Source organism: Crocodylus porosus, unplaced genomic scaffold, assembly GCF_001723895.1.
Source record: "Crocodylus porosus isolate Cpor-Errol unplaced genomic scaffold, CroPor_comp1, whole genome shotgun sequence".
Taxonomy (NCBI): domain Eukaryota; kingdom Metazoa; phylum Chordata; order Crocodylia; family Crocodylidae; genus Crocodylus; species Crocodylus porosus.
In genome coordinates this window covers 8873367-8888977 of record NW_017728916.1, presented here as the reverse complement: position 1 = coordinate 8888977, position 15611 = coordinate 8873367, and the positions used below count along the sequence as shown (strand labels likewise).

At 43.9% G+C, this 15611-nt stretch overlaps 1 protein-coding gene across 1 annotated transcript in view; it reads left to right on the top strand.

The window, feature by feature from the left end:
• The window catches only part of GPC4 (glypican 4), a gene marked incomplete at its 5' end in the record, with an annotated part of 96143 nt that overhangs the window by 58439 nt on the left and 22093 nt on the right, over positions 1-15611 (top strand). Inside the window, one exon of the mRNA XM_019536168.1 lies at positions 8257-8648. Coding sequence (XP_019391713.1) covers positions 8257-8648 — 392 coding nt within the window. The remainder of the gene's footprint in view (positions 1-8256; positions 8649-15611) is intronic.

The following is a 15611-nucleotide window of genomic DNA, read 5'->3' as shown; positions in this document are numbered from 1 at the left end:
GTGGTATATGCAATAAAGGAAGTGAACGCCTATTAAAAGTAATGAGCCACGTTTTTGGGTTGGTTTTTTTTTTTTTTTTCCAGAAAGCTGAGGAAGTGGCATAGCTGTGGATGTGTTTGCCTTGGAGATGAAGCTAAAGCTGGGGAGTCCTTGTGTCTTGTCTCTTTTATCTCTCGGGCTCAAACGCCTCAGTGCCACGCTGTGCTGCGGAGCCAGCTGCCCAGTGGGGTCAGGTCCCCAAATGCACCTGGGAGAAGAGCATAGTGGTCAAAGTAAAGCCAGAAAGTGCTTTGGAGAACTCCTCTGTCATCTTAGCGTCACACGCACGCTCTCAGTCTCTCTCTCTGTGAGCCTATCTATGCAATATAAAGATATATGTGGCTATGCCACTCTGGAAACAATCGCAAGTATAATAATGCCCTGTCAAGACCAGGTAATTAAGGGCTTAGATACGGTGGGCAATCTTTCATTCCTAACGCTTGGAATGACATTTTAAAAACACACCCAAAGTGCTGGGTGTTGAATTATCTAAAGCCCTCGCTAATTGTGCCCATAAAATGGAGCGCACCCCTTTGCATGCTCAATCCCTGGTTTTGATGTGCCCTGGAGAATTGTATGTCTAGCTGGTGTTTGTTTGCACAGTTAACTCAGATATGCAAAGCAGCGCATGTTTTAAAGGCCGGGTGAAAACGTGACCTTAAAATAAACAAACGTAGCGCTTGGTGTATATAAAATTTAACACGTTCAAAGGCCTTCTCTAACATAAAAGTGCAGTGTAATTATTTTACTGTCCTTTGGGGTTACAGGAGTTCAACAAGTAAGCTTGCATTTAAGCAGTGGTTTAGGGTTAACAGTCACTCCACAACCTTGGGCGCAAAACTTTTTCTCTTTCTTTTGTCACAGTTTATCCCAGTTTTATGGAGGGGCACCAGCCTGTTCCTGCTGAGATCGGATTCAAGGAGCTGTAAAATGCTTTGGAATACCTGAAGGGGAAATGCTATGCAAATGCAGCGTAGCCTCAGATTCAGTATAGACTTGTGCTCTTAGGTCATGTCTGCATAACAGATGATAACTTATAGATTCATAGACGTTAGGGTTGGAAGGGACCTCAATAGATCATTGAGTCCGACCCCCCCGCATAGACAGGAAAGAGTGCTGGGTTCAGATGACCCCAGCCAGATGCCCATCCAACCTCCTCTTGAAGACCCCCAGGGTAGGGGAGAGCACCAACTTGGTAACAGCTTTCAAATACCTGAAGGGCAATTATAGCAAGGATGGAGATGGCCTTTTCTCTGTGCTCATAGGGACTAGGAGCAATGGCTTCAAGTTGCAGCAGAAGAAATTTGGGTTGCAGATTAGGAGGAACTTGCTGACTAATGAGGGTGGTTGAGCACCTACCTGGAGAAGTGGTGGTATCTCCATCCTTGAAAGTTTTTGAGAGCAGGTTGGACACATACTTAGCTGGGATGATTTCATCAGGGACAATCCTGCCTTGAGCAGGACGCTGGACTAGATGTGACCTTGTGCGGTCCTTTCCATCCTGATTTTCCTATGTTCCTTCAAATAAAAAAAACCCTGCAGATTTGAGATGGAAACGGACATCCAGAGAGTTAGGTTTGCTGTTAGACAATAAATTCCCATGCTCTGTATTGGATGAAAGAAGTATTTTTCACATGATCTGTAATTCTGGAGAAAGTAGCATTAAACGAGCCTGGCTGTAGAGGTTATCTCAGGTAGTGGGACTAGTGGGAAGCTTGGCATTTTCCTGGAACTACTGCCTGACAGGTCTGGTTTTGCCCTAGTCTGACCTCCTCTTCCTAGCTTTTCTTATTCAAAGAAAGCAAATGGCCAAGTAAGCATGGACACAATCTTTCTACGGTTTGGTTTATAAGGATGGCTTCAAAGGGCTCGTTTAAAACATGTCCCCTACCCTCGAATTTTCTTACTGTAATATCTGAAACATCAAATCTTGTTCCCCTTGGTGCTTCAGGATGTCTTGGAGCACTTTCCGTAAACATTCGTCATTGAAATTAGTCACTGGAATTGAAATAGATGCTAACCAAAACAAACCGAATACCAAGGTTGAAGCCATCTGGCTGTCGATCCCCTCCCTCTCTCTTTTGAAGTGGAGTTGTCCGTTGGCAAGAGAAGTCACTGGTTTTTGAGTCACCAGAATCTTCCAGGGTAGACCAGACTCATTTCTTCTTCTGTTTAAAATGAAAAGTAAAACCCTGATGTTAGGGAAACCTTATACCTCGGACAGACCTCTGTGGGCTACCTCCGTTACAGCTACCTTGTGGCAGACACTGATTTTGCTTGCCTATTTGAACCTGGTAAGGCAGTTCTACCAAGCCAGATTCCCTTTGGTGCTATCCTTGGCAACCTATCCTGTTTAAATGTAGAAAGCAGCATTTGTCTCAGTGGAATTGGTTCAGCTCAGTCGACTGCGAGATGCAAAGAATTTAACTTGGCATAAGTCTGTGCTGAATATTTGATTTGCTTGAATTGAGTGTGAAGGTTGTATGTAACCACCAGGAGCCATGCAGTTGCTTGCTTTCATTAAAACTCTGGATAAATTTAAATACACAGTTGGCATGTCTACACATTCCTTAACATGCCCTAGTTACTGCGCATTAAGTTTAGTACTTGGAGAACCGAGTACTAAATCAGCATGCAGTAATTTGTGCTACTGTGCAGTACATAGGAGACGTGTGGGGGGGCATGTGCCCCCCCCGAGATTACCTCTCACCAACTGGGGAGTGGGGGCACCAAGAGAAGTGCCAGCAGCACTTCTGGTTTGCCGCTGGCTCTTGTGGAGTTGGCAGTTGGCCACTTGGGGACTCCCCTTCAGTTGGTGATCAGCCACTGGTGCCCCCCCCAGACTTGGGAGGCAACAGTTGCCAATGGTGTAGTAGCATTAACAAACGGGTTTTTAGTGACGCTTACTGAGCACTAGCTGAATAACACCGTGCAGAAGTGTATTAGAATGGGTTTTGCCCGGCATGCTACTGCACAGTGTGCATCTCATGTAGATGCACCCAATGATCAGCACACTTGCTGCAGTAGGTTTGCCATGGCACCAGGCTAGAGCAATGTTTGAAAAGAAGGCCTTGTCTTTAGGGGGTACTTGATATACTTGTCTTAGTGCCGGCCTCTAGTATAGGTACGTTGTGTTGGCATAACTTGTCGTTCACGCCAGGGATGCTGTTTCAGGCTGCACCACTACACATCACCATTCCTGTTTGTGGTTCATTATGCCGGTGGCCAAAACCTTCCTGTTGACTGGACTCACATGTAAGTAGTGGTTAGAGATGAATCGATTCTTAAAGGTCAATCTAGCCATTACTCAAAGCATTGTATTGTTGCCTCAGGGTATGACGAGTTGGCAAGATAGTGCCTGGATTGTAGAGGTGGGTTATGGCATGGCACCTTTACAAGATGCAGCTTGTTGTGTTATGCTGTAGTTTTATTTTCAAAACTCACCATTGAGGTTGTAGTCTCTGATCCTCCCAGTTGGTAGGTAAATGGGAACATAGTCTCCCTTTCATAGAGTAGAAGGGAGAGGCGGGCAGGTAGAGACCCTGTGTCCTCACCAAACAGTAGACTTTCTGAGGGACCGGCAAAGTATAATTTGTCATCTGTGAAAAGCGTTTGCGTTTGACAGCTTTTCTCAGGAAGCCTGTCAATGTGATAATTTAATGAGTACAGATTGATTGCACCACAGCTGTAAAGCATGCTTTTACAATGCTGTAAAATAAGAAAGTAAGCCTTTGTCTGTGTGCTTTGAGAACAAACTGACTGCTAACACAAGCGAAAGGTGGTCATTTATTTTGCCTGGCAAACAGTTAAGGCAGAGGAGAGGAACTTGCATTACTTTTCTCAGGGTGGCAAGGTCCATTCCAGGTGCACCGTAGCTTGCTAATCAGCTTGGTAATGGCTGAGAGGCAGAATTAATATCTAACTAAATGGAGTGAGTTTCTTGCGAGAAGGGTGGTGAAGACTTTTCTGAAACACAATGGGAAGAACTCGACTTTCCGAGATAAATCCTCCGCCAGCGGGGTGCGGAGAGAAAAGAGCCATATTTTCTGTTCTCCCCAGTGTGGATGCCAAGGGCCAAAAACAGTAGAGTTCCTCACTGCAACCCCTTTCCCCTGTGCCAATAGTGAGCAAAATTCGTCTTTCATTAAATCTCTGCTGCTAAATGCATTACAAGTGCTGGCGCAATGGGTGTGACAGGATACAGGCATAAAAAAGATGGTCTTTGCTAAACAGTTACTGGCATGCTCTTCAGCAACTATCCACCATTTGAGCCACATGCTATTATTCTGCATATTGTTCCTCCTATTGCTTCTCACATTACTGCCGCCCTGTTCTGTTCTGTACCCTGAGTCTCTAAGATGGTGCTAGACCTCCCTCATTCGCACCGGTGCCTTCCAACGACTCCTTCCACAAGCGCAGTTCGGTTCTGACACCTCTGCATAATAAGCTCAGCGTCCTCAAAGCTGCTCGTAGGAGTCCTGCTGCCTGCGCTGCCCAAATATCGACCGCCCCTCTAAATAGACACGTAATCGGATCCTGCAGCATGCCTGCCATTTCTTATTTTTGGCCACAGAGCACTTTGTTTTGCAGGGCTCTCTGCTTCGCCAGGGACGCGCGTATCTTTTTACGTGACATCTGTTGCTTTTCTCTGTCTTCTTGTTCGTGCCCTTTAATTGGGAAAGAGTCAATTAACGTCACATGGGCAACTTAGCCACCAGCACGTCTGTTGAAATTCCAGGAGAGCTCTCAGGTCGGTGCCATATCCCTCTTCTCCCCCGCACCCGAAGTTGTCACTACGTTTTAGTTCGTGGGCTGTATCGCCAGGTAGTGTTTGCAAGCCCATTTTTAGGGAGGGACTGCGCTGTGGATTTCCTTGCAGCAGGTGAGACCAGCTGTGGTGATGACAACAGCTTCATTAGCGTGTTTATTCCAGTGCTTGAAGTTGAACCGTGGCCTGTAGAGATGGTGGCGTTTTTGTGTTTTGCACCCCTGTCTCCCCTCCGTTTGGGAAACAGCATTTCAGAGCAGCCTCTTTTCTAAAAATTAAGTTCTTGGCATTGCAAACCATTGCAGTGACTTGTGCTTACGTGGTCCCTTCCTGGCAAGGGTCTCTGCCATTTTGTTTTTACTCAAGTGGCTTTAGGTCCTGCTAGCAGATGGGGAAAGTGAGGCACAGAACAGGGAAGTTGCCTTTCCATGGCCGTACGTGGGATCTAAGTATAGCCGGGAGCAGACCCTCGGCCTCTGCTCGGTCTGAGTGCCTCATGCCAGGCATTCGTTGAGCAACCAACTGGTGGGTTGGTAGACATTTTGGAATTTACCGCTTTTATTGTCAGGATGTCTTAATCCCTCATTTCCTTTCTTTTGGCGAAGGAAGGTTGCTATTTGCAAGACTGCAGACGTCAAGACTTTTGCTGCCAATTGGAATCCATTTCTCAGCATAACGGATACATCTGGGAGCCAAGGCACCCCCTCCTCTTCCCCAAATAAAAATCGCTGCATGTTTCTAGGGAGCAGAACTGTTTTAACAGTTACAATATATGTATATTTTTTCAAATCTCGTTTTTTAATATTTCTTAAGCAACCCTGTGCCGGTTTGCAAAGAAATGAGTTGCGGGCCATGTTTAAATAGGCCATGGGGGGTAAGACTTAAATAGGCCATGGGGGTAAGACTTAATTACTCAAAATGATTTTCCTGGCTTAAAACAGTGCCCGACACTATCATTTGATTGACAGTTGGGATCATTTAGTGCTTTCTCACGTAAGTGTCATTTAAAAAATATAATCCTTTCTGAAGAGTTTCCTGATGCATCTGGTAGCGGTGTGCCCAGGACAAGGGTGTATTTAAACAAACAGTCTTCTTGGTGATATTAAAGAGTCTGAACAAATCTGGCAGATGGGGGTGCGGGGAGGAAGTAAGCTTTCAGAATGATTAAGTGAATTAGAAATTAATATACACCAAACTAATCTCGATAGTATAAACTCAAGTGAAAAATCTTCCTAGACAGGAAATGCCAGTCATGGGAACTGAAGTAGAGGTTCATGCTGATATTGGACAGAGGACATGTCGGGTGTTTGAAATCAATCTCCTCTTCCCTGGATCATTTCTCTTGTACTCCTAAGAGGCTGCATTATATACAGCTATGTCAACCACCAAGCCCCATGACTTTGTTAATAAGGAACTCAAAGAATGTTTCAGTTTTTCCAGAAAATGTTCTGTGTGTTAGTCTTTGTTTGTACTGGAGCACTTTGAAGACGAAAATCTGAACTTCAGCATACTTCATACATTTTAACAAGGTTTAAATTCAAACCGGGCCAAAAATATCCCCCTACACCCCCAACTCCAATCCTCCTAACAACTTCTGACTCTAAACATTACTCCTTTGAGGATTAAAACACAAAGGTGTGTTTTAGTAAAAATTATTTATTGAATATGAGTCACAGACAAGCCCAGGTCAGAATTTTAAATTGCTGGTGGTTTGCAGAAAAGTGTTTCCCAAGTGGCATGAGGGAAAGCGGGTAAATCCACGCCCAGGCATTCATGCATCCCAAGGTAACTACCATCCTTTTTAGATTTGGACCCTGCACTCACATTGCATCTGGATGTTTGAATGTGTTTTCATGCCCCATCCTTCGTTGTTGCTTTTTCTCCCTTTTACACTGCCCTCACCAAAATTGTACTTACCTGTCCAAAATAGGGTGAGCAAAATTTTGGTTTGGCAAATCCGTATAAAATCACATAGTCTTTGAGAAGTTCAGTAATCATGTTTCCCCCCCACCCCCCCCATGGCTCCGTTGCAGTATATAGGTACCTGCATCTACAGAAAAAGTAGTATGGTACCAAAATTGGGGGTCGAACTTGATGATCTGCTTAGGTCCCTTCCAGCTCTACCAACTATGAAACTATGAAAATGGTCACAAATGTAAATTGGTTTTGTATGTACAAACCCCAGGTGGTTTTGCATATCTCTATCTAGGCCGCCAAGCCAAACTTTCTATGGTCATACCACTCCTTGATCAGAACAAATAAATGCTATCTTCCTCCCTCCTTTGAAAAGTGTTGCCATTTCTTCAGGGACAGATTTGGTCACAGTTTACTGTAGCCATTGGGCAACGTGCTCCATGTGCACACGTTGCATTGCACCACCTCTTTTTATAGGTAGGTCTTAAATGAAGTAAAGTGGAGGTAAGTCTTCCCATGCAGTGGGTGCCTCTGCTGCCAGCCCTGGTTTAGCGTTGTTAAAAAAAAATGCACACTCTGATTCCATCATGTCCCCCATGCTCAGCAGCATCTGTTACGCTCAGTAGATAGACGAGACCTTTTTGGAAGGGATAAGTATTGCGATTCATGAGTTGGACACTTATTTGTGAACCAGTTGGTTGAGTGTCTTGCTGGGAGTCGTGGAACTGCTGCGGGGACTGGTTTTTGACCAGGATGAAAACAAAGATCCTATGTGTTTGCCTGGGTTAAAAAGTCCTTTGGCTGTTTTGGGAGAGTTTTTAGCTCTCGGTTCCGGGACAAATTCCAGCCTGTTAAGAGTATTGTAGCTTTTTGTACTCCAGCAAACATCTCATGGCCAGTTTTTCTGGAGGTTGCATGTATGTTGTAAGAGGGAGCATTTGTTGTCAGAAGCAGAAGGCAAGGAGAGGAGTCCCAAATTTGTTTTTAGTTTAAAAAAAATTCTTATTAAAAAGACCCCAACCCCAAACAAGCCAAAATACAGATTTTTTGGAGCAAGATGTGATTTAGTTTTGTTTTTGAACTCATGGGGTAGAGAGTCCTGGGCTGGAAGAGCCATTGGTTGTGAACACCCATTTTAAATACATTTTTTGTTCAGGCTAGTCTGGTTTTTTTCCTAAACAAATTTTTTTAAAAGAACAATTGAAACTTAAGTAACTGCTGTGTTTTTCAACTTTGCTGCCTCTTTGCTTTGATATTCAATGAAGCATGGAAAGGGATTTCACTCATCCATGTCTTGGGATCTGTTCTTTTCATTTATGAAATATTGAACAAAAATTATAAAACGGGAACCACTCCTCAAGGAGAGCTTTCAGCATTTGACTCCTGCCTTAGTGCAGCCTCTTAGCTTTCAGCTCTGTGTACCAGGTAGCACTGGTGCATGGAGTTGTTCAAGGCATTATTTGAAAAGCTTGTAAAATTGCAGATTGCTTCACCTGAAATCCACTGACCATGGGCTTTTGTTGATCTTTCCCCAGAGTTCTTCAAAGAACTGCTCGGAAATGCTGAGAAATCCTTGAACGACATGTTCGTGCGAACGTATGGCCGTCTGTACATGCAGAACTCGGAGCTGTTCCAGGATCTCTTTTTAGAGCTGAAACGTTACTACGTGGGTGGAAACGTGAACCTGGAAGAGATGCTCAACGACTTTTGGGCCCGCCTCCTGGAACGCATGTTCCGGTTAGTGAACCCTCAGTACCATTTCACGGACGAGTACCTGGAGTGCGTGAGCAAGTACACGGAGCAGTTGAAGCCATTTGGAGACGTGCCCCGGAAGCTAAAGCTGCAAGTGACACGAGCGTTTGTGGCTGCCCGCACTTTTGCACAAGGCCTGGCCGTGGCCAGAGATGTCATTTCCAAAGTGTCCACGGTGAGCAAAACTTGGTGCTTGATCTCTTAACCTCTTGCATGCTAGCTGGTATGGCATTAGGGTATGGCATGGTCCACTCTGGCCCTCGTTTGTCCAAGCGCTTAAGCATGCAGTTAACTTTAAGCTTGTGCTTAAGTGCATCAATACCTTCTTTATGTTTGAAAATGGACAAGAGCGCATCCCACCGGGGCAAAGTTTGGGTGAGTTGTTGCGTGTGATGCTGTTATGATCTAGGGATGCTCCATGGCTGGAGATCATTCCCTCATGTGGGAATTAAGGATGCAGTAGTTGGTGTTGCCTCGTCTGCTCTCTTTGTTCTCTCTGCATTTCAGGAGTACATTGGAGATTCGTCTGTTCTGAAAAGGAAATTGTTGCTTGTGCTACGGTGGCACCCAGGAGCTCTCAGGATGGGACCTGGGTGTTGCTTACATGATATAAGTTAAGCTTTCAACTTCTGTTGTAGAGAGCTTGAAAGAATTCCTCCTCTGGAACAAAGCCTGCTCCTGGGAGTGCGGCTTTTATCAGTTGGTTTTCTTAACCTTCAATTTGTATTGCATTTTCATGTGGGAATGGTATCAGTCATTAAAAGGTTATTTCTTGACTACATTGGGGTGGTTTAAGCAAGCACTTTTTTTTTACACAAGATTGGAGTGTATTTGAACCTGAATTATGCAGTATAGGGAACAGATTGATTAGATGGTCTTGTTAAAATGACCATGTATAGTAGTAGTGTCATTGTTGTTATTAATGCTGTTCTTATTCATAATAATAGTGATAACAACCACCATAATAATAGTAATAATAATAATAATGATAGTAGTAGTAGTAATAATAATAGTGGTTTCCAGTCAAACAAAAATTCACTTCATTTCCCACAGCCTGGAAAATCTAATATCAACATTTAATCACACAGGGGGGCTTCTCTTCCTATCTATGTGGTTACAAGTGCCTGGTTCACTTGAAAGCTTGTTAAGATACAAAGCCAGATAGAAGAGTTTGAATCACACTGAGTGACGGACGTGTTAAAAAGCCACTTTCGATATCCTGCAGGCTTTCTTAAAAGGAGAAATGCAATATGGGGAGCAATGCAAACAGTATCTTTTGATGATGTGGTAACCATTCAGATTCTTCCGTATTAATATTCAGCAGTCCTAAAAGCTGTTGCTGTACTCATTTTTCTTAAGCAACCCCTCTCACCCCCCACAGGCAACAAAAGTACCCTGCGAGGAAGCTGTGTGCGTGATGGAGATAAAATATTAGTAAGGAAGCATACTATGCTCCAGATTTCAGTGGGGGGTTGCAGATGTATGGCAAACAGTCATACTTATTTGGACACCTTCACTGTTTGTTTTTATGCTAGGATTAATGCTTTACATACATTTCCCTTTTGCCGTATCGTTTCTCTGTCACAAAGGTTAAGTACTGTGGAGCAATACACAGCAAAATCTTGACACTTCTCAGTTGATGATAAACTACGTGCATTCAACTGTCAGTCTGCAGAAGAAATAAAGTTTCCCATAACTTCAAGTGAAATGCCCAAGGATTGAACGGGAGAGGGTGAGGCTGAGCTGCTGTACTCCTTTTCAGGTCAAGGATCAGACCTGTGGTCTGGGTCAGATGGAAGAAAGTTTGTGTTTCCTGGGTGGGCATAGTGTTTCAGTTTTGGTGGTTGCCTTTCTGGTATCTTGTATCTTCATTACATTTACTGTCAGTATTCCTGGGAGGAAAGGACAGGGAAAATGGAGAGAGGCTTTTGGGGGCATAGGTTGTAGCCGTGTTGGTTTAAGGACATAGGCAGACAAGAACCAAGGGGCTTTTTGTACATTGAGTCCGTGTTGGTCCATGGAGCCGGTTGGGTTTTTTGTATTAAAGCTGATTTCAATGGCCGGTCTCTGACATAAGCAGCGTGGTATGTTTGGGCAAAGAGTTTGGGAACACGCCTTTACTTGATAGAGACAGGGAATGTGTCCAAGGGAGAGATTTTTCTTTATCTCTTTTATTGCATCTGCTCAAAATTCATCAAAATGTCTTTAGACACAACACTGTATATAGTTCCTGCCTCTGTTGTGAATCAAACTCAAGGTGGCATTGTGATTTTTTTTTTTTCTTTGAAGCTACTTGAGTATAGAATTGCATTGAAGTCTACGATGAATTGCTTGGGTTTACAGAGGGATCCAGGAAAATGTTCAGCTGCAAAAATAGCTTCCACTCCATAGAGAATTAGTCTTCCCAGGATTTCCACTTAAATTTTAGAAGTTACTGCTGCAAATTAGATAACTGAAAGAAACCCACATTAATAATTGCCATTCAGTCAAATGGCAAAGTTAGTTGCAATGCTGGAAGATGTAATATTTTTCAGTGACATTTTTGGTCTTGTTCTACGGAAATGTAATTTGTGTTTCAGCAAAATGTGGTCAAAAACTCTGTTATTGAAATTAAAACTTTAATATTTTGCTACATCACTCCCTTAAGAGATTGTTGGGTGGCCCTGGATCTTTTATTTTTTATTTTATTTTTTTTTGTTGCTTTTTCATCTTATTTATAGGTTACTTCAGTGTTACTGAGCTCCATATAACCGTTCTGTTGACTTTTGTTGTTTGCCTACTATTTCATTCATGTGAGAGGAGATGAGATCTGCTTTATAGTGAGGATGAACTTTTTATGTGACAGAGACTTGTCTTTTATTTGTTTAAAAATGGACAAAGTAGGAAAAAACTAGCACTTTTTATATGACAGAGAAATATCTTTTTAGTTCTCTTGCTTAAAAACAGACAAAGTAGGAAAAGCCAGCACTGCTTTCTATGCTATCCTTTTTTTTTGTAACCAGCAGACAGAAAAATGCTCAGTTGAGAATTCGCTCGACGAGGCCAACGCAGGCACACACACTTGATGCTGTGCAGCCCAGCTGTTCCTTCCCTTCCGCATAGTGCTCTACAGTAGCGTGGTCTGTATGACTTTTTAATTGCACTATATCTTTTCAGACCTTTTCTGCGGGAAATAGATGCACCTGGAATGTAATATTCTTGTAGGGAGGAGGAAGAAATGATTTGGAGAGGCTTCGTTTTGAAGCACAAAAGTACTAGAAGAGAAGAGAAGTAATGAAACTTTTTCTTCCTGAGCTGAGCATGTTGGGAAGTTGTATGGTGCTGCCCTGTGGTCTTAAAAGAGAAATGCGGCTCTTCTTCCTCTGAAGTTGGAGGAAATGCACCGCTGAGGTTTTCCACCTCCTGGCCCAAGGTCTGAAGTCCCCCAGATCTGTCCGGAACAGTAAGCACTGCCCAAGAGGAAGAGGCAGGTGTCATTTCTGCCTGCCTGGGTGCAGATGGATGTTTTACTGAGTCACTGATTTTTGGTTTTTTTGTCCCGTTGGCTGTGAACGATTATAAAAGTCGGCATCTGATCTTTATATCATCTCTTGGAGATTAGTACTTTCTTCCCAACCCTCGTTCCCCTGAGCGGTGGGAGAGAGCAATCCAGTCATCCTGCAATTACTCGGTTATTACTGAGCCCCTGACAAGCATTAAACTCAACAGGGTTAAATTGCTGCCAAACGTTGACATTTCCTGCCTGGAACCATGAGGGCTTTTTCTGTCTTTCTTTTTCTCCTTTTTTTTTTTTTTGAACTGGAAGAGTTTAAAAAAAAAAAAAAAGTCGAAGTCAGAGCACAGAGCAGCTAAGGACGGCTCAAACTTGATATTTTGCGATTCACGGACTTCAGAAAATTCCCCTTAATTAGTAACACATGGTGCAAGTGTGCAGTAGTGCCAACCACCTTCGCAGAGCCTTGTCCGCCCTGTCATCTGTTGTGATGCTTTGCCTATTTACCAGCTCGCTTGCTCAACTCTGCCTTCAAGGGCAGCGTGCACAAAAGGGCTTTTTAAAACTTTGTTAGTGGTTATGAGCCCCGTGCAAATGAATGGCCACCTAGCCCAAGAGTACTTGGCGGCTGCAACTCGAGTAAACGCTGGCCTGAAGAAGAGTCAGTCGGACCCAGAAAGCGCAGAGCAGGAATGGTTGTAGGAACAGAGGCCAAAATTAGGATGTGCTGAAAAACGGAGGGTGAAGCCATGTGAGGTGCTACCAACATCCTTGCACTTGCCATTATTGCCGCGCAGCTGTCCGTTGAACAGAGCTTCACTTCTGAGTTTGATGATTTTTTTTTTTTAAGGTGGGTGCTAACAAAACACTTGCTATCTATTAAAGAAATGAGGACTGGTTCTTACAGCTAATTCTCAGGTGTAATATAACTTTAAACTGAATAGGATATACCTTAACCCCCTTTGAAAGGTGTCTGAATAGTGGGGACTAATACATCCATTTTTCGCGCTATCTAAAAAAATCACCTTTTTTTGTTCTTTATTTTGAATCTAATGAGTTCAGAATTAAGCTGTTTCAATAAGTCCATGGTTTCCTGGCAAAGGTTCTTCCTGTATAAAATCTTTTTTGGACCGTTAGAGAAATGTTTCCACTTTTTTTTTTCTCATTTGATCATCACAGAAAATAGACGATTTGGGTTTACAGCACTTACAAAACAGTGGTCTTGTTCCTTAATGCCTGATGTTCGCATACAGAATATGTTCTTTTTCTTCTGAGCTGTGCTGCAGGGACCATGAGAAGGCTTGCATTGGCTACGCCAGCTTTTTAACAGTTGCCAGCCCCTGTCCCACGTGACTTTTCCACTCCTCGCTGGGAATGATGAAAATGCGCGCGAAACATTTCGGCTCCAGAAGCTTGTGCTATTGAAGCAGCAAAGAGTTATGTGTCGGGGAAGACAGCTGAGCTGTTTGGAAACAGGCCTTTCCTTCGGTCCTTGAGAGCTCTCCTCTCGGTAGAGGAACGGAGCAGAGTTTTTGAAGTTGTAGGGAAGTCACCCCAGGTTTGGAAGCCTACCACACGGGCGTGTTTTTTCTTTCAATAACCCACCCACTTTACAACATCTGACGACACCGGCGAGGAAATTCAGAGAGCGGAGAGGAAACCTGGGCTCGGTTGATAGGAGCGGTTTCTCTGGCACCTCTGCTAATGAAGTGCGCAGGGAGGGGCTGGATGGAATTCACTCCCAAATTTTCATTGAAAACAGTTGCTTGAGTGCCAGGTGCCCACCCTTCCTCGAACGAGTCCAACGCTAGAAAATCAGCCGGTTTCTGTCTCCTAAGCCCTCTCCCACAGGCTGCCTCATCCTGAATGAGGTATTCATTAACCACGAGGCAAGGGTCCGAACCTGAGAAAAGCCCGAACCGGCTGCTGCTTTTGCTTGCCCGCCTCCTGGAACGGATATGGTTCTAAATCAGTGATTCTCAACCAGGGTGCCACGGCCTTGAGATCCATTCAAGGATGTTGCAGACTACTACACAATGTTAGCACTGTTAGGAGTACAAAAGTGATTCACAAGATGCACCCAGTGATTTCAAACAGGAATTTAGTGTTAAAAGCACTCTGACCTGTTGTGATCTTTTTGAATTCTTTGCAACAGAAGACAGACTCTTTTGGTGATATGTTTTTTTTTTTTTTTTTTTGCAGTCAAAAAAAAGTGAAAATGTAGAGCTGGCATATCCCAAGGGGCCTCAAGTCTATCAAGGTGTGCCTTGAGCCTAAAATGGTTGAGAACCATGGGTCTGAATAGAGACCTGGCTTTTTATTTTCTTTTCCATCCAGAATGCTTCTTATAGGTCATGGTTTGACTCAAAAGAAGGAAGGTGGCAGAAGGAAACTTGAAGCAAATGTAGCACTGATTTTGTCTCGAGTTCTGTTGTGAATTGAGTAGGGTGGACACATCTACATGTTCTTTAATGCACTTTAGCTACTGCACGTTTAGGGCATGTCTACACATGCATTTAAGTGCACCTAAATATAATGCGCATTAGTTTAATGCACATTAAGCGGGTTTAGACAGGTGTCTACACATGCAGGCATGAAATCACATTAACACTGCGTAAGGACTGACTTGAGACTGAAGTTAGTCCCAAGTCAGTCCACCTACACAGTGTCAATGCTCTTTAATGTGTTTAAACACGTGTTAATGCGCTTTAACTATTCGTGCCTAAATGTAACACCTGCATTTGCAGGTATCAAATTTGGGTGCAGTTCGTCCAAAATCACCTTTTTTAAAGTGCATTAAGGGCACGCGCATGTAGACATGTGCCCTAATGCTCCTTAAAGCGTCTCATATAGACGTGCCCTTAGTTTAGTACTTCCTTAATAAAGTATTAACTAAATGCTCAGTACCTAGAGTTACTGCACAGTAGCGCTGGCGCATGAGTATTTAATGACGCTTACTGTGCATTAGCTTAATAACACTGCGCAGTAGGCTATTAGCACAGTTTGTGCTGCGATGTGCTACTGTGCAGTGTTATTAGGCTAATGTGCAGTAAGCGTCTCATGTAGACATGCCCAGTGCCTCCAAAATTTGTGCTCCCCCTGCCCACCCAGACAGTCCAGTCCTCTGCACAAATTCTCCTACTGAAATCACAGCTGAATTAAAAACGGGCAGCCTTCCCACTCAGGTGTTTTGAGGGGGAAACTACCAAAGCTAGATGCTTCGTGAAAAACCTGGCCACAGGGACTAGAAGAAACCCTTTTGCTGTTGCAAGGGGCAGTCCAAACGCAGCCACCCTGCCCTGTCACTCAGGGGGCAAGTCACAAGCAAGAGAGCAGAATAGAGGGCAGCTGTGTTGCAAGGGCATCATCTCCTGTGTGCCAAGGGCAAACATCAAGGCAGAAAACAATACCAAGCAGCTCCCCACATCAAAGATGACCCTGAGTGGACCTGCCAAGAATGTGGTCTCATCTGTGCCTTTAGCACCAGACTTATTGGCCATCTGAGGCACTGTGCTAGGCAATAACCTCTGCGGTATGTTGTAGCAGCAGTCTTGATGGCTTTAATGGGCTACATGTGTCTGCATGTGTGTGGCTTTAGTTTGTGTCTGTCTGCTGGCAGCGATGATGCCTCCTGACCAGATTTAG